Source organism: Zingiber officinale, chromosome 1A (genome assembly GCF_018446385.1).
Source record: "Zingiber officinale cultivar Zhangliang chromosome 1A, Zo_v1.1, whole genome shotgun sequence".
In the NCBI taxonomy this organism is placed as follows: Eukaryota; Viridiplantae; Streptophyta; class Magnoliopsida; order Zingiberales; family Zingiberaceae; genus Zingiber; species Zingiber officinale.
In genome coordinates, this window is record NC_055987.1 from 26,266,520 (window position 1) to 26,286,071 (window position 19,552).

General features: G+C 34.9%; 1 protein-coding gene across 1 annotated transcript; it reads right to left on the bottom strand.

Annotated features, from left to right (window-relative positions):
* Positions 1–1,143: 1,143 nt before the first annotated feature.
* LOC121997068 (probable protein phosphatase 2C 71) lies at positions 1,144–1,688 on the bottom strand. Its single transcript, XM_042551291.1, has 3 exons — positions 1,597–1,688; positions 1,382–1,510; positions 1,144–1,290 (listed from the first exon to the last, which is right to left on the bottom strand). Exons 1-3 carry the CDS (start codon positions 1,660–1,662, stop codon positions 1,144–1,146), a joined length of 342 nt encoding a protein of 113 aa, XP_042407225.1. The 5' UTR covers positions 1,663–1,688.
* Positions 1,689–19,552: the final 17,864 nt, after the last annotated feature.

Genomic DNA, 19,552 nt, shown 5'->3' on the forward strand with positions numbered 1-19,552 from the left:
ACTCAACCTCACACATCATCTCCATCCAAAACACCAATCATTCATGAGGAAGTAGTAGATATTGGAGGCAAATGGAAAAAAGTAGCAGATGTATGGTCACATGCCAAGAAAATTATAAAGAGACACTACAAGAATTTTTGGATTTAACCACACCTAATAGACAACAGTTTTTTAAGAAATTGTTGTCTTTTTTCCATTTAACAACAGTTTTATTGAAAACTGTTATTGTTCACCATAATATTTTTTAAATAACAATAGTTTTTCAAAATACTGTTGTCAAATGTGTGTCAAAGACAATGGTTTTAAAAAACTATTGTCTTTTGGTGTTGCTTATGTGATAATAAATAACAGTTTTATTAAACTGTTGTCTATTGAATGTTGTTGAATCCTAAAAACACAACAGTTTTTTTAACTTCATGAAAAAAAAATCTAAAACCCACTTCTCTATGACTCTTCAAACGAACAAAAACCTATCTCCAACTCCTCCTTCGCAACTCCTCCGCGAAAGACGCTCCTCGTCGCTCTCGCTGCTTTGCCTTTAAAGTGTTAGCGCATCGACTTTTCGGCGCTTCCTTGGGAGGTAGAATTTTTTGAAAATTTTTAGAAATTTTTTAGAATATAAACAGAGTCGGTATGACACATTTAATAGGGTAAATCGATTAAACTTAGAGAAAGCCTATTTTGAGTATCAATAAAGTGGGAGTTTATTTATTTAATAATCTACATATATAAATCTAAACAATCTCATTTTTTCCCCCATTCCTCCTCTTCTCCTGCCCATCTCATCGTCACCGCGATCTCCTCTTCATTTGAGCTTCTCCGTAGAGCTCTCTCTACATTTCCGCAAACACTGCATCACGACGTTGCAGGTACTCCCCGCTCTCCAATCTCGCCCTGCCTTTCCCTCTCTCCCGCCCGCCATTTTCCTCACCGCCGCCATCGCAGATCACGCTGGCACCACTCGACTACCGCCGCCTCCTCACGCTAGGGCATCACCATATGTTAACGGTGTCGAGCCCAGCTTGGCAGTGTCGCCGCATTCCTCTCCAAGCCAACGCCGAGTTCCTCTCCCGATCTTGCTGACATCGAGCTCCTCCCTTTCGATCCAGCTGCTGTCCGTGGGAGAGCAAGCTTCACCTCTCCCTAGCTGATCGATCCATGGCCAGCCGATTTTTTGGCTCCTGTGAACGTAGGATATCCAGATACAAGAGCTGCATCTACAAATGGACTCCTGGCCGATGCTGATCTCCCTACTTCCTGTGCCCTCGTCGCCAGGTATTCTGCAATCTCCTGAAAATATCATATATCATCGTAAATATATGAAAAGTTGAACACGAAAAGTTTCTTATTTTTGTAAGCTCATTAATTGTTAGGATCTGACCCTTGGCTTCAGACTTGCTTGCAGAGATTTGGACACAATGGCTACTATTTCTTGGTCATATAGATTGTCGAATAGGCCATCGGTTGCAGTCACAATAACATCGCCTTCACACAAGCCAATTTTGTAGGTCTACAAGTCAAGAAGATGAAACCAATGGATTAGGATTTAGGATTCATGGTTGATGGTAGTTGAAAGGGGAAGAAAGAAATTATTACCTCGATGTACTTTGAAGGATCTTCTCCCCTCTCAATCTGTAAAGGGAAGTTGAAACCATAAACCATTGGAGTGGATTTTTTGAAAACAGTTCCATTTCTTATCAAAATGAATCTAGAATCTCCAATGTTGGCAACATGAAGAACCTATATAACATATATAAAATTGAATGTTAAAAGAGTTTCTCATGTTGATCCTGATCGATACCAAATTTTTTTTCAACAGATTTCATCAGATTACTTGTATACAGATGTACTTCCAAAAAGAGAATGACCTTTGTCTAGACTTGAATGTGGTAATGCATTGATCCCGTAGACCTATCTACTTTGATGTTCATAACTTGATCTATACCTTACCATCTATAAATCCATTGTATATGATGGCTACATTTCAATCGGTTGTTAAATATAACTATGTTTTTTTTCTCTTTAGTTTAGATGTTAATTATCTTACATTTGATTGAATGGGTATCTAAAATAAACTCTTAAAGCAGAACTGTTGTTTCTTCCCATAATCTCAGTTTATCATTGCTTACAAACTATAATTTTTGTTGGAACCAATGTAAACTTGGATAAATGATGAATATATACTAGCATCTTATATCATGGAATAATGTCTGTTGGGCATAGCTTCCCATCCTTGTTGAATTATGTGGCATAAAGAGATGAATCAGGACATGTCACAAGAGGCTAGCCGTAACTAAGAATTGAGGAGTCTACCAGATGATATAAGGGAGATCCACTACCTATGGGCTGTTAGAGTGTATACTAAAAGTCTAGCTTTTGTATAAATATTTATTTAGAAATAAAAGAATCACATTGGTCAAATGTCTACATTTATGATAAATGTAGTTGTTCAATTAATTTATATTGTAGATAACATGGTGTGTGGTGTCACACACAGAGGATCATGTTATCAGCACCTTATAAATTATAAACAGTAACTCACAACCAAGATGGAAAGGAACAAACCATTGGAAGGTCGTAGTGTAATTAGGTATTAGTTTATCTTAACTATATAATTACACTAGTACACTTAGAGTGTATTGAGTAGGACCATTAGAGGTGATTTCTTTTATACTGACTTTATAAAGGAACAAAGACCTCAGTTATTATGGAAGTGTGTGCTCTTAATCCTAATATAATAACAAGCACATATATTTGATATTTATTTCTTTAATTTATCAATGGGTGAGATTTAGTTCGATAAATCAATAAGCTCGATAAGTTGGGAAATGATATTACTTATAGTGTGTGTTGTTGATTATAGAAGGAAACTGTGTCCTAGTAATCTAGGTTGATAATGTCCCTAAGAGGAGCTCATAAAGATTGTCATATTAAACCCTGCAGGTGGACTTAGTCCGACATGATGATAAGGTTGAGTGGTACTACTCTTGGACTAAGATATTAATTAAATGAGTTGTCAGTAACTCACTTAATTAGTGGGCATTCGACATTTTAAACATAGGGAGACTAACACACTCATAATAAGAAGGAGCCCAAAAATGTAATTTGGGATTGGTGCGGTAGTTCAATAATAATTCTTTAGTGGTATGAATTATTATTGATGAAGTTAAGTTGTGTGTTCGGGGCGAACACGGGAAGCTTAATTTCATCGGGAGACCAAAACCAATTCCTCCTCTCGATCCCTATCGTAACCTCTTGTATATAGAGATTTATACCCACTACATACCCACCTTCTTACCCATCTTAATGGGGCCGGCCAAGCTAGCTTGGAACCCAAGCTAGGGCCAGCCAAGACCAAGTGGATGAGCGGTCGGCCAAAGCTTGGGTCCCAAGCTTAGGTGGCCGGCCACTAGAAAATTAAAAGGAATTTTTATTAAAATTATTTCTTATGTGGATATCATGGTTTTAAAAGAGAGTTTAAAATTTAAATATTTCCTTTTATAGCTTTCTACAAAAGATTAAGAAAAGATTTGAAATCTTTCCTTATTTGTACATTGAAAGGAGATTTTAATTTTGAGAAAACTTTCCTTTTTAATCATGTTCATGATTTAAAAGAAAGTTTAAAATTAAATATTCTCTTTTATTAGTTTCTACAAAAGATTAAGAAAAGATTTGATATCTTTCCTTATTTGTAGATTGAAAAGAGATTTTAATTTTTAAAGATAATTTTCCTTTTTGGAAATTATCCACATGTTTAAAAGAAAGATTTTAATTTATAAAATTTCCTTTTTACTAACCAATCATGAAGGGATTAAAATTATTGGAGAAATTTTTTATAAATTTCTGGAAACAAATTAGGAAGTTTTAATTCTTGTTTTAATTAAAACTTTCCTTGTTTTGGGAAGAAAGTGGCCGACCAAGAAAATTGGAAAAAGAAAATTGATTTTTAATTAATTAATTTTTCTTTTTCATGGCAAAATAATTAAGGAAGTTTTTATTAAAGTTTCCTTATTTGCCAAGACCAAGGATTATAAAAGAGGGGGTAGAGGTGCCTTAATGGCTAACGACTCTATTCTTTTCTTCCTCTCTTTTCCTCCTTGGTGTGGCCAGCCCTAGGGTCTCCTCTTCTCCTTCTTTTCTCTTCCTCTTGTGTGGCCGGCGGCATCAACTTAAGGGAAGTTCATGGTGGCCGGTTCTAGCTAGGAGAAGAAGGAGAGAAAGAAGGCTTCGTTTCTAGCATCCCTTGGAGCTTGGTGGTGGTGGCCGGACCTTTACTTCTCATGGAGAATTAATGGTGGCCGAATCTAGCTTGGAGAAGAAGGAGCTTGGTGGTTCTCGTCTCAGAAGATCGTTGCCCACACAACGTCCGAGATAAGAAGAAGAATACGATAGAAGATCAAGAGGTTATTTTGCTTACAAAGAAAGGTATAACTAGTAATTATTTTCAGCATCATACTAGCTTTCTTTGTATAGTTATTTATGGAAATACTAAACACAAGAGGCATATGATTCTAGAGTTTTCAAAATAGTTTTTTCGAGTTTGTGTTTTCTTCTTTTTTGAATTTGTGATTCGATTGTTATTTTTGGTTAACCTAGAGTTATTTAAGGAAATAAATATTAGCTTTCCTTAAAAGGATTTGCCTAGGCGGTGGTGGTTGCTCCCATATCCAAGAAGGCTATGTGCCTCGCCATGCAGTCCTGGAAGTCAATTTTGGAAATTAATATTTTTGGAATTTTTAACTTAGGTAGATTTGAATCAATAGTGTTAAGTTCCGCTTGCGATTCAAATCTAAACCATTAAGAACAGATAAGTTAAATTTGGAATCAATGATGTTAAGTTCCGTCTGTGATTCCTAATTTAACTTCTAAAGAACACAATAGGTTATTTAAGGAAAGGTTCGACACTTGTACAAAAAATTTTTGTACAGTGGAACCGGTACGTTTTTCTTTGGACTAACCAACAATTGGTATTAGAGCTAGGGTTTGCCTCTGTGTGTTTGGTTTTCAAATTAGGTTATGCACATGCCATACATAATTTAGGCAGGATAATTGTATGATGTGCTAACTTTGTGGTTGCAGGTTCCAACTGTTATGGCTTATAGATGTTATGTGTGATTGGACCCTTGGACATGTCAAGGGCATTATTTTTGTGTGTGCATGATTCTATGTAACTAATACAGCTCCTGCTGTATTAGCCTTAGGATTTTAAAATTTTATTTTCGATCTAGAATACATGTACATTCCCTTGTGGAATATAGAATCGATATATGTAAAATTCTATTTTTGTCGCGGATCGGATTCTTGTGAGGCGTGGTACTTTTGGAGCACCAGAGGCGCAGCGGAATAAGAAGCAAGATGGATGCGACAACTCGACCTAATGGCGGTGGCTAAAGATGGCAGCAGCTAGGGCTGGAGCACATGGAGGGCAGTAACAGGAAAAGGCCATAATAGTTGGAAAATAATTTCCATATTTATTGCTTTATTTACTATGATGTGTGTGTATGCATGTGATGTATGCTAGGATAACTTAAAATTCCTCACTTTAAATAACTAAGTGGGAGAGGGATTTATTTTAATAAATTCAACGGTCTCCATTACTGGTTTGTAAGTGATGCAAACAAACTTGCGCGTTGGCTCTAAGTGCCTTCCTCTATATCGGATGAGTTTGTTTGCGGATCACTAGATCAAACTTCTATTTAGGATGACTATAGGAAATTAATTAAGAGCGTGTGATCTTCCCCATCGGAAGGGGCATAATCTTATTAATGGACTTAGTGTCAAGTAATGGTATACACTTAGGCACATCTAATAGTATCCTCCTCATCGGAGTCACTGCTATTATTTGTGTGATCGAAGAAAACCAACTATTAATTTGTCATGAAGATAGGTTGACAAGATAATAAAATTAAAACCCCCTCTTACAAATGTTGAGATTTTGTATACGTCCACACTATCGTGGCATGCAAAATTCACGGTGTTTGAAGAAATTTTATTTGTCATAAAGACTTATTGACAAGATAATTAATGGGTAAAACCCTCCTCTTACAAATGTTCAATTTTGTATACGTCCACACTATCGTGGCATGCAAAATTCACGGTGTTTGAGGTGTTGGTGAATTTAAATAATATTGTTTGAGGAATCAATATTATTTTAAATTCAAAAGTTTTGACCAAATATTTGATCAAAGATAGATCAACTATTAATTTTATTCGTCATAAAGTAAAGTTGACGAGATAATTAAATTAATGGATAAAATCTCCTTTTTGATTTTGTATACGTCCACACTATCGTGGCATACAAAATTCATGGAGATTTTAAGGTGTTGGTCTTGACCAAATATTTTTGTGATTCTTAGGATTTAAAATGTTTGGCAATCCCCTAGTTGTTATACTATAGAATAGACTTAGTAGTCCCAATTGTAATGATTAGAAATAGGACTTGGACATTAAGATAAACTATCTTCTCAGAACTGAGAACAATAAAGGTGTTTTTATTCATTAGTAGTTACATACTTAGTGGTGTTATCTACCGGTACCTGGTGTGTAGATACAGGAACCACTGATCATGTCTGCAGTTCATTGCAAGGGTTCCAGGAAATCCGATAACTATAGAAGGGAAAATCACCAACTACATAGGCACTGCTGCAAAAATAGCAGCTGTTGCAGTGGGAGAAGTTTATTCTCTAATAGGAATAAAATATGGATTTTCAGAAATTGTCTTTACGTACTAAGTTTAGAAAGAACTTGATTTCGGTTTCTAAACTATTAAAGAAGAGATATTCTGTCTATTTTGATAACAAACTTGTTATCAAGAAAAATAGGGAAGTTATCTGTTCTGGTACGTTGGTTGACAATTTATAATCCAATAACTCCCACGATGCAATGGAAATTAATAACACATTTTTTAACTTTAATAAGAGAAAGTAACCTTCGGAAATGAACCAATCATATTTTTGGCATCTAAGGCTAGGTTATATTAACTTGAGTAGGATTCAAAGGATAATAACCAATGAACTCTTGGGTTCATTGGTAGTGGAAATCTTTCCAACCTGTGAGTCTTACTTGGAAAGAAAAATAACCAAGAAGCTTTTAAGTCTAAGGGGTATGGAGCCAAAGATATGTTAGGAATTGGTTCATTCTGATTTGTGTAGACCTTTGACTATCCAGGCAAGAGGTTGTTTCGAATATTTCATCCCTTTTTATAAACGACTATTCGAGATAAGGATACATTTACTTAACGCACGACAAGACTAAGTGCTTTGATTAGTTCAAAGAGTACTAGGCTGATGTGGAGTAACGTCAAAGTAAAAGTATCAAGACACTACGGTGAAATCGTAGTAACGAGTACCTCTTAGGAGAGTTTAGGAGTCACTTATCAGAAGTCAGGATTTAATCCCAACTAACTGCACCTGGTACACCCCAACATAATAGTGTAGTAGAAATAAGGTATAAGGCTCTTATGGAATAATTAGATCGATGATGAGTTATTCAGAAAATTACCAAATTCGTTTTAAGGATATACATTGGAAACGGAAATAAACATAGTACCATCTAAGTCAGAACTCTCTACTCCCATTGAATTGCAGAATGGACGTGAGCCTAATCTGAAGCATATTCGGATTTGGGTGGTCTAGCACATGAGAGACACTGATAAGTTGGACATGAGTTCACTTGTTTGTGAGTTATCCGAGAAAAATGAAAGAAGGTTTATAGTCCTAAAAATCAGAAGGTCATGGTCAGCACCAATGCCCGATTTTTAGAAGAGGACTATGTAATAAACCATAAGCTCATAAGTAAATTTGTTCTTAAAGAAATAATAAAGGGCACGTCTAACCTAGTACCAACTGTACAAGATGAAATATCACAAGAAACTGCAACACGTATCACAAATGATACACAATTGCAGAAAGTACCACGTTGTAGTGGGAGGGTTGTTAGGCAACCTAAAAAGATTCATGTTTTGGGAGAGTCTTTGGACTCGATTCCTGGAGGACATGAACCTGATCTCTGGACATATGATGAAGTACTCCAAGATAAAGATGCAATATCTTTGCAAAGAATACAAATTTAGAATATATGTATTCTAATAGAATCTGGAAGCTTATAAAATTACCAAATGGTGTAAAAGTCATTGGGTAAAAATAAGTCTACAATAGGAAAAGAGGGATAGACAGGAAGGTAGAAACTTTCAAAGCAAGGCTTGTTAAAAAAAAAAAGAAACTTTTTTACCGGTAGTCATGCTTAAGTCTACCCGGATTCTTTTATCTATGAGATTTAGCAAGTAGATGTTAAGACAGCTTTCCTTAATGGAAGTCTTGAATAAAACATCTATATAAAGCAACCAGAAGGGTTCATTGCAAAAAGTAAAGAGCATCTTGTGTGTAAGCTCAAACAGTCTATGGACTGAAGTAAAGCTTCAAGGTCTTGGTACATTCGGCTTAATAAAGTAATCCAGACCTATGGATTTATTTTATAACCGAATGAGTTTTGTGTATACAAGAAGTGTGATGGAAACGTGGTGGTATTTCTTGTACTATACATAGATAACATTTTTGGTAGTTGGAAACAACATCAAAGTGTTGTCAGAAGTAAGGGTATGGTTGTCCAAACAATTTGATATGAAGGACTTGGGAGAATGCATATATTCTTGGGATCAAAGGGATCGCAAGAAAAGAATATATTTTACTTATCCCAAGCTTCATATATCGAAACAATCTTAACTCATTTTAGCATGCAGAATTCCAAGAAAGGTTTCTTACCTTTTAGGCATGGAGTAGCTTTATCTAAAGAGATGTCTCAGAAGACATCAAAAGAAATAAAGGACATGAAGGCAGTTCCTTATGCTTCGGCTGTAGGAAGTCCAATGTATGCAATGCTGTGTACGAGACTGGATATTTGTTTTGTCATGGGCATGGTTAGTAGATATCAAAGCAACTCTGGACAAAGACATTGGTCTGCGATAAAGTATATATTGAAGTACCTTAGAGGCACTAGAGATTATATGCTAGCTTACAAGGCAGATAATTTGTTCCCTGTGGGTTGCATGGATTTTAACATCCAATCGGAAAGGGACAATATTAAGTCAACCTCGGGGTTTTGTGTTTACTTTAGGAGGTAAAGTCATAACTATGGAAGAGTGATAAGCATAGGTGCTTTTTCAGACTCCATAGTATGTGAGATATGGACCTGAGGTAGTCTAGAAGTTGTATGCTCAAATACTTCAAGATAAACTTAGATATGATCGGTTTGCAAATAATTTGGTGCGGTGAAGAAACCATCAAGTAAACAAATAAACAAGAGCACAAGTACTACCAATACGAGAAATCGATAACGGAGAAGTTATTCTTAGATATATTGCATCAAGTGATAACTTGGAAGATCCTTTCACTAAGGCCCTTAAGACAAGAGCTTTTAATGGGCATGTTGAAGGGTTGGAATCGAGATGTAGGCAGGTATGGCAACACTTTTTTAGTATAAGTGGGAGATTGTTAGAGGTGTATACTAAAGCCTAGCTTTATAAACATTTATTTAGAAATAAAAGAATCACATTAGTCAAATGTCTACATTTATGATAAATGTAGTTGTTCAATTAATTTATATTGTAGATAACATGGTGTGTGGTGTCACACGGAGGATCATGTTATCAACACCTTATAAATTATAACAAGCTCACTCACGACCAAGATGGAAATGAACACATTGGAAGGTCGTGTGTAATTAGGTATTAGTTTATCTTAACTATATAATTACACTAGTACACTTAGAGTGTATTGAGTAGGACCATTAGAGATGGTTTCTTTTATATCGACTTTATAAAGGAACAAAGACCTCGATTATGGAAGTGTGTGCTCTTAATCCTAATATAATAACAAGCACATATATTTGATATTTATTTCTTTAATTTATCAATGGGTGAGATTTAGTTCGATAAATCAATAAACCCGATAAGTTGGGAAATGATATTACTTATAGTGTGTGTTGTTGATTATAGAAGGAAACTGTGTCCTAGTAATCTAGGTTGATAATGTCCCTAAGAGGAGCTCATAAAGATTGTCATGTTAAACCCTGCAGGTGGACTTAGTCTGACATGACGATAAGGTTGAGTGGTACTACTCTTGGACTAAGATATTAATTAAATGAGTTGTCAGTAACTCACTTAATTAGTGGACATTCGACATCTTAAATACAGGGAAACTAACACACTCATAATAAGAAGGAGCCCAAAAATGTAATTTGGGATTGGTGCGGTAGTTCAATAATAATTCTTTAGTGGTATGAATTATTATTGATGAAGTTAAGTTGTATGTTCGGGGTGAACACGGGAAGCTTAATTTCATTGGGAGACCAAAACCAATTCCTCCTCTCGGTCCCTATCGTAACCTCTTGTATATAGAGATTTATACCCACTACATACCCACCTTCTTACCCATCTTAATGGGCCCGGCCAAGCTAGCTTGGAACCCAAGCTAGCGCCGGCCAAGACCAAGTGGATGAGCCAAGTTGGTGGCCGGCCAAAGCTTGGGTCCCAAGCTTAGGTGGTCGGCCACTAGAAAATTAAAAGGATTTTTTATTAAAATTATTTCTTATGTGGATATCATGGTTTTAAAAGAGAGTTTAAAATTTAAATATTTCCTTTTATAGCTTTCTACAAAAGATTAAGAAAAGATTTGAAATCTTTCCTTATTTGTAGATTGAAAGGAGATTTTAATTTTGAGAAAACTTTCCTTTTTAACCATGTTCATGATTTAAAAGAAAGTTTAAAAATTAAATATTCTCTTTTATTAGTTTCTACAAAAGATTAAGAAAAGATTTGATATCTTTCCTTATTTGTAGATTGAAAAGAGATTTTAATTTTTAAAGATAACTTTCCTTTTTGGAAATTATCCACATGTTTAAAAGAAAGATTTTAATTTATAAAATTTCCTTTTTACTAACCAATCATGAAGGGATTAAAATTATTGGAGAAATTTTTTATAAATTTCCGGAAACAAATTAGGAAGTTTTAATTCTTATTTTAATTAAAACTTTCCTTGTTTTGGGGAGAAAGTGGCCGGCCAAGAAAATTGGAAAAAGAAAATTGATTTTTAATTAATTAATTTTTCTTTTTCATGGCAAAAGAATTAAGAAAGTTTTTATTAAAATTTCCTTATTTGCCAACACCAAGGATTATAAAAGAGGGGGTAGAGGTGCCTTAATGGCTAACGACTCTATTCTTTTCTTCCTCTCTTTTCCTCCTTGGTGTGGCTGGCCCTAGGGTCTCCTCTTCTCCTTCTTTTCTCTTCCTCTTGTGTGGCCGGCGGCATCAACTTAAGGGAAGTTCATGGTGGCCGGTTCTAGCTAGGAGAAGAAGGAGAGAAAGAAGGCTTCGTTTCTAGCATCCCTTGGAGCTTGGTGGTGGTGGCCGGACCTTTACTTCTCATGGAGAATTAATGGTGGCCGAATCTAGCTTGGAGAAGAAGGAGCTTGGTGGTTCTCGTCTCGGAAGATCGTTGCCCACACAACGTCCGAGATAAGAAGAGGAATACGGTAGAAGATCAAGAGGTTATTTTGCTTACAAAGAAAGGTATAACTAGTAATTGTTTTCCGCATCATACTAGTTTTCTTTGTATAGTTATTTATGGAAATACTAAACACAAGAGGCATATGATTCTAGAGTTTTCGAAATAGTTTTTTCGAGTTTGTGTTTTCATCTTTTTCGAATTTATGATTCGATTGTTCTTTTTGGTTAACCTAGAGTTATTTAAGGAAATAAATATTAGCTTTCCTTAAAAGGCTTTGCCTAGGCGGTGGTGATTGCTCCCATATCCAAGAAGCCCATGTGCCTCACCATGCAGTCCTGGAAGCCAATTTTGGAAATTAATATTTATGGAATTAATAACTTAGGTAGATTTGAATCAATAGTGTTAAGTTCCGCTTGCGATTCAAATCTAAACCATTAAGAACAGATAAGTTAAATTTGGAATCAATGATGTTAAGTTCCGTCTGCGATTCCTAATTTAACTTCTAAAGAACACAATAGGTTATTTAAGGAAAGTTTCGACACTTGTACAAAAAAATTTTGTACAGTGGAACCGGTACGTTTTTCTTAGGACTAACCAACATGGGCGTTAGCAATAATAAATTGCAATAAATTGGAGGCTTTGCCAATTTGGCTCGTACAGAAATTAAGTTTGGAGTCCTTGTGGATATCCGGTTGCCCTGTGTTGTCATCCATTCCGAAGGGATTAAAAGTCGAGGGGAGACTGAGAAATCTGATTGTTGAAGCTTGTCCCAAACTGAGCCAGGTATTATTCTAGTCTCCAAAAAAAATTCACAATATATACTTGTCAAATGAGTTTTGTAATACTATTATTATTATTATTACTTTGAATTGAATTCAATCAATCCTATTAAACACCCTTTCCTACTTAAGTTTGAAGTAAATGTCTATGTGTGCTTTGATTCACAAATATTATGCATAAGAGGCATCTTACTTAACCACATAAATATTCATGTCTCTTAAACTATTCTTCTTCTCCTCTACTTAGTCCTATTTGTTTTTAATTTGTTTTCATTCTGTGTAAAAACTCCTTTATTAGGCACGTAGGAATAGTTCTTTTTAAAAATATAATGTAGATGTATTTAGCTAAATTTGTCGATACATTTAATGTATTGAAACTTCATAATACAATAGCTAAAAATGAATACTATTGTGCAAGAAAAGTTATTGGTAATTTCACTAATTAATTTAATTTGTTCGCAGGAGTACATGACAGATGAGAAATATCTTTTTCTTCTTGGGCAGCGTTAGCCATGTCGTGACTTTTCAAACTCATTGCATAATTGGAAGGTTAGACAAAAGCTATCAGCCAAAGTCACTCACTTCAATAGCTGGGTGCCTGCTTCTGTCACAACTCCGCAGGCTGGTTTAATCACCCACGCACAGCCAAATGAATGCTTGCAGTTAATGTATTTGTTCTTTGGTCTTATTTCTAAAGTCCATTTCTTCCTCTTAGGAACATCATGTGTTGACAAGTAATGGCCCTATTAATATTTCAGTTTCTGTACATGGTGATCTAGAAAAGCTTACACTTCTTACTTCTCCAAATCTAGAATTAAATCGTAAGTTAGATTAAATTACAGTTACTTTATCATTTCTTAGTTTTTTTTTCTTAACTTACATTTGCAATATTTGCATCTCGATTCATTCGATTATGTTCACTTTGTATTCAACATGAAGCTAAAAGGTGTTTTGTACATATTAAAGACTCTTTGGTAGTTTTTTTAGTTTCAATCTACTGCTCTTTTTAGCATCTTTATCCTACTATAATGTTATTCTTTAAGATTATGTTGCATTGATTTCTAAAAGCTGCATGACATCTCTCTACTCTGCCTTCAAAACTAACGATTTATGTTGTTTCAGGTAATTACTGCAGTCATTCCTACTATAGTTGGTGAAAACCTTAACGTGTTCATGACTTTAAAATAGTATATTCCAGATTTTCTTAAGGTAAGGACACAAATTTAATGAGAAATATACTTTATAAGATGTTAACATCTAAATTGGTATCCTATGCATCAGCTTGATGATGTAATAGATCTTGAGATTCCAAGAGGAAGAAATAGACTTGTTTCTTTAAATGGTGAAACTTAAATTAAAGATTAGAAAGTCAACTGATGTAACATGTCACTCCACTTCTCTTTTTATGATTTAGCTCATAATCAATGTAAACTTAAAGTATTAATCCAAAGCCTATGGTAACTTTCTGGATTCATTTTTATTTAAGGCATTCTTTCCTTTAATGGTCCCTTTTAGAATTTAATGTATGACTTACTCCATAGCATCATATGGAGTGTGTGGGAACGTTTGCATTAGATTGTACCTTTTAGAATTAATGCTGCTTGATCACTGGGAAAAATAATGTTTGCATGGTTTATAATAGAAGTTTTGTATGCAATGACATAGAATGAAAATTCTGCTTAATAAGAAATTTAAGAGCCACCATATTGTTTCAAGAGGTTACCATTTATGTTACATAGATAACGCTTTTTGTACTTCTGTTAGATGACTATATCAAATGGTTTTTATGGTTATGTAACATTTATGCAGTTCAATTAGAATCATGCGTACAGTTTAGTTTCTAATTTATAATATATATTTTTATTCGAATAGGTGTCCTCAAGAGTATTGAGAAGAATGTCGACAAACTAAAAAAATGGACAGACTTTAACAAATTAGGGAGCACTAGGAGCTGCAATCCCTCCTCTTCACCGACATCTAAGTAGAAAATCTCGTATTATATTGTTCTACCTTTGTTTTAATAGTGTTATCATTTTGTTGGTTGCTTATGAAATTTTGTTGGTTGCTTATGAAATTTCTTCAGAATGTTATAGATATTATTTTTGAATGTTAGAAAATTGTATATTAAATTTTATTTTGAAATTTAGTATTTTGAATGATTTATAATATTGGAAAATTGTGTATTAATTTTTTATCTAAAAAAGACAACGGTTTTTCACCGTTGTCGTAGATAGTTTAAAACTGTTGTTGAAGATCCTGTTATTAAAGGTAGACGCTCAAAGACAACGGTGAAAAACTGTTGTCTTTAAAGGAAAAGACAACAATTTTTCACCGTTGTAAAAACGTTGTCTTTGCCTTCAAAGACAACGGTTAAAAACTGTTGTCTTTGGGCACCCCTTTTAATAACACGACATTTAACAACAGTTCTAAAGGGGCTATGACAACGGTGAAAAATCGTTATTGTTAGGCTTTTTTCTTGTAGTGAGAAATGACAAAAATGAGGTAATTGTTGTTGTTGCTGTTTGCAATTATTGCAAAACTGAAGTTCCTGCCCATAGCAGAACACATGGGAATAATGGCATTGATGGGCATGTGAAGAAATGCAAAAAGAATCCTCATAATGTGGAAAAAGCCAGGCTCTTCTCAACCAATCTTAACACAGTCATCCATGAATAATGCTTTGACACCCACATCTTTAACCAAAAAAAGCTTGAAGAAAAGGTTGTCGCATTTGTTGTTAAAGATGAGATGTCATTTAGGGTAGTGGAAGGGGCAGGGTTTGTAGAGATGATGAAGGGAGCTCAGCCTCGATTCAAGATTCCCAACAGAAAGAAAATTGCATCTCTTGTATGGGAATTATATGCAGTGGAAGCGGCTAAGATAAAGAGTGTCATTGGTGATCAAAGGGTAAGTATCACGACTTGGATCTCAATTCAGAATATCAATTATATGGTAATCACAGCTCATTTCTTAGACAATGATTGGAAGTTGCATAAGCGAATAATAAATTTCACCAAGATTACCTCTCACAAAGGAGATGACATTGGCAAAGTTTTAGAAACATGCTTGAGCAATTGGGGGATAGATAAAGTTTTCACTATCATAGTTGATAATGCTAGCACGAATGATAAAGCAGTGGAGTACATGGGAAAGAGGCTAAAGGAAATGGGTACTCTATTATTTGATGGTAAGTACTTGCATTTGACATGTTGTTGTCATATTATAAATTTAATTGTCAAGAGTGGGTTGAAATTTCTTAATGAATCAGTTGAGTCCATTAGAAACTATGTGAAGTATATTCACTCTTCTGGGGCATGGTTGGACCAATTTAGAGAGTGTGTTATCCTATTAAAGATGGATAAAATGTCAACCATTCCAATGGATGTGCCTACGAGATGGAATTCCACATATACAATGCTTTTTGTTGCATACAAGTTTAAGAAAGTGTTTGGTAGGATGACAGAGAATATTCAATTTGTTGAATACTTTGAAGAGGTAGATGGTTTGGAGAAGAAAAAGAGAGTGGGGCCTCCTATGGAAAAAGATTGGGAGAAGACACAAGTCTTTGTGAATTTTCTTAAGAGGTTTCATGATACTACATTGCAACTTAGTGCTACCAAGAAAACTACATCACCCTTGATTTGGGAGGAAATAGTTGCAATGAGAACAGTTATTGATGAGACAATACTTGACACTACTGATCCTTCATTGCAAGAAGTTGCTAAGAGAATGGAGAGTAAATTCAAGAAGTATTGGGGTAATCTTGAGAAGGTGAACAAGATTATTTTCCTAGGTCACATTCTAGATCCTCGTTATAAACTTCAAATGATTGGAATCCATTTGGGAGATATGAAATTGGATGCTATTAATGGGATTGATGATTATTTAAATAATTGCTATTATTTAAATAATTGTCTAATGGAGTTGTATCATGCATATAAAGGGAATTCGCCTTTGGATGATATTAATGGGATTGATGATGGTGATATAGACAAAGATTTGATGGAAATGTATAAGAATGATCCCATTAAACTAAACTACCATTTGAAAATGACTCAAGTAAGAAAAACTCAAAAACAAGCAGAGATAACTAATGAGGTGGACAAGTACTTCTCAGATCCTTTTGTGAAATGGAGTTCAAGTTTTGATATTTTGGAATGGTGGAAAGGAAATACAACGGCATTTCCAGTCATTTCTAAGATTGCCAAGGATATTTTTTCAATCCCTTCATCTACTGTTGCTAGTGAGAATGCTTTTAGCCTTGGGAGGAGAGTTGTAGATCCATTTAGGACATCATTGCATCCTAAAATGGTGGAGGCACTAGTGTGTGGCTTAGAGGTGAAGAAATTAACTTATACAAGGAGCCGACAGAAGATGAATTCAACTTTTATAAGGATTGTGAAGAAGTGGTCACAAGTAAGTAAATATTTAACTTGTTTATTAATTTTATTTTTTATGAGTACTTTGATTTATTGTTGGTGCTTGGTATATAATATATATTTATGGTTTTATGTAATTGTTGTATTTCTAGCTACTCTTTAGTTGGGTAAACCTAGTAATCAGTAACTATAAAAGATGACATGTTCATTTGGATTTATTGTTTGATCAGATAATTGCTTTAATTTTTCATTTGTAATTTTTAATCTTGGTATAGACTATAGATTATGCTTATATGATAGTTATTGTTTGTAGGTACCCTCATTGACACGACAAAGTAATGCATCCTTCTCAAGTGTAAACTCCAAAGTCCAAAGGTCTCATGAAGTTATGGTAAAAGAATAACTAATTGATATAGTTGTTTAACGAGACAATGACTTGATATGTTAAATTTTATTTTAGATTTGCTTGGATTAAGTGATTAACTAAAAAATTGTTTCATCTTAGTGCTATCATCATCAGCTGAAGATCAGTAAATTTTTTACATATTTACTCATTATTGCTTGAATTTATCATTGCAATGATTTTCATTGTGAATCATTCTGGGTTGGTGCTCATTTTTTTTTTTTTTTTGTGAATATGAAGAGACACCGGTGCAATTTCCTTGGTAGTCCAATGCATAAGGATGTTTTGTTACCTATTTCCCATATCAGGTGCTTTCCTTAGTATTATGCATTCAAGTTTTGCATGTTAAACATTTTGCAGTTTGTGGTTCATTAAACATATGCAAAATGATATGGTATTATAGAAGTTATGGGCCATCTAATCTATTGGATACTTATGCATTGACTGTATTCAGATTTATTGTACCATGTAAATTATGATTGTAGAAATTGAAGCTCATGTCAGCTTAAGAAATTTCTCTGAACGTATCTGAATTGTTGCATTTTTGTCCTGTTGCGCATAGCCTTCTCTAAGGTCGTTGTCTTGGATGTAATCAAATGTATCATTTTAGACTTCAATTTGTCCATAAGTATTACTTCAATCTCTACAGGCTCAGTGATCAATGTCCTCTATTTTGGTTGCAGGTTTCGATTTGTGTTTAAGGTGAAGCAGATTGATTTTCCTACCAGCTCCATGCCATAAAACTAGTGGTCCAGTTCATGTTTCAAACTACATCATTGGCATACAAACTACATCAAACACTAGACTGGAGTAGTTTGATTGAGCTAACTTCCTTGACAATGGAGTTTGACAATATATAATGATTGTTATCTTGGACTCAAAGTCATATGCGGATATCATTGTGTTTCACTACTTATGCACTGTTATTGGATAGTTTGAGCCATTTTATTGTGTGAGCGAGCTATTGATATGTATCTCTATTATTTTTCTTGCATGCAAATTGGTCACGGACTTTTTCTTGCATGCAAATTGGTCACGGACTCATTAAGCAATGTGAATCCAGTAGGAGGCAAAATGCTACTGCATAATGAAATGCAACTCATAATTTAGTCAATGACCAACTGATTTTTTTTTATTAAATTTAAGATCAGCGTCATATTTTCATTGGTTCTTTTTGAAAACATTCGGGATATCATCTCCCTACCCGATGGGATTCCGAACATTCGGGTCCCGACACATGTCAGGTATGGGATCGGGAGAAAAAAAAATTCTCAATTATTATCGAGACGGGAATTGGATAAGATAATTATGAGACGAGTCCCTATCCCATTCCACTCCTAATAAAATCACACTATTGCTGTATTCTATCTCTCCTCCAACTTCTAGCTAGGATTCAAATCTCATTCACCCAGGGCACCATCAGTCAGAATCATCGTGCTTACCAATTTACGAACTGCCGTGGCAAAGCAAAGGATCAAAATTGGAATAATTAATCTGACGAATCAGACACCTGGATTTAATAAAAATAAGAACGATCTGCGCAAGTGCTAGAGCTGTAGATGATCTAGGAATAGTTGCGAATGTGTATCTGCAGCAACGTGAGAACAGACGCCATACGATGGTCTTTCTCTCTACAACAGTTGTCACCACTGCAGCCTCTACAGCAACCTTTTGTCGCAGTCATCCACTGAGAGAAGATTGTCATTTTTGTCTTTTCTTTTATCTACGTGGAGATCAAATCCTTGACAGGGGGGATTTTGTCCAGATGGCTAACCAAGTTGAAACACAAGTCAGTGACGGCAGTTAATTGGTCGTGTTATGGATACAGTGAGTCTTGCAATATTGGCCCTCTAATGATGGTTTATGTTTCTTAGATTGGACTGCGAGTAATTCGTCTGCTTCTCTACTGTGCTACTGTGTGTCAAACCATCCTCAACCCACTAAACTCAACAGTGTCAAACTCAATCGGATGGGTCGAACTAGTAATTAAATCTCAACAAGCCGGCCGGAACCAAAACGGGAGCAGCCATTTCTTCAGCCCATTTATATAATCTCCCCATAAAGAACTAAACTATCAATGTTCAGCTACATCCCCAACAGAGTTAATGCTTGACCTCGCGACTTAATTAGCACAGGCATTCATTCAAGCATGCATTGCATGGTTTGGTGGCGTGCAGCTCCATTCATCACTTTTTCAACAGCTCATGTGCGAGGCCGGATCCTCGGATCATTTTTTGTAGTCCAGGGGATGATTTTTTTGTATGCATTGGTGGAATAGATAACCTCTACTTATAAAATAGATAGAGACCATTTATTCTCATCAATATATATAAAAGGATCATCCCTGAATCATTAAAAAAAAGTTCCAAAAAACCATAGATGACCAAACCTTTACAGCTCTCCCTCTGTTTTTTTCCCTCTTATTTATTTATTTATTGAAAAAAAGAAAAAGAAAAAAAAGTAAAGAAAGGTGAGCTGATTGGTAGGTTA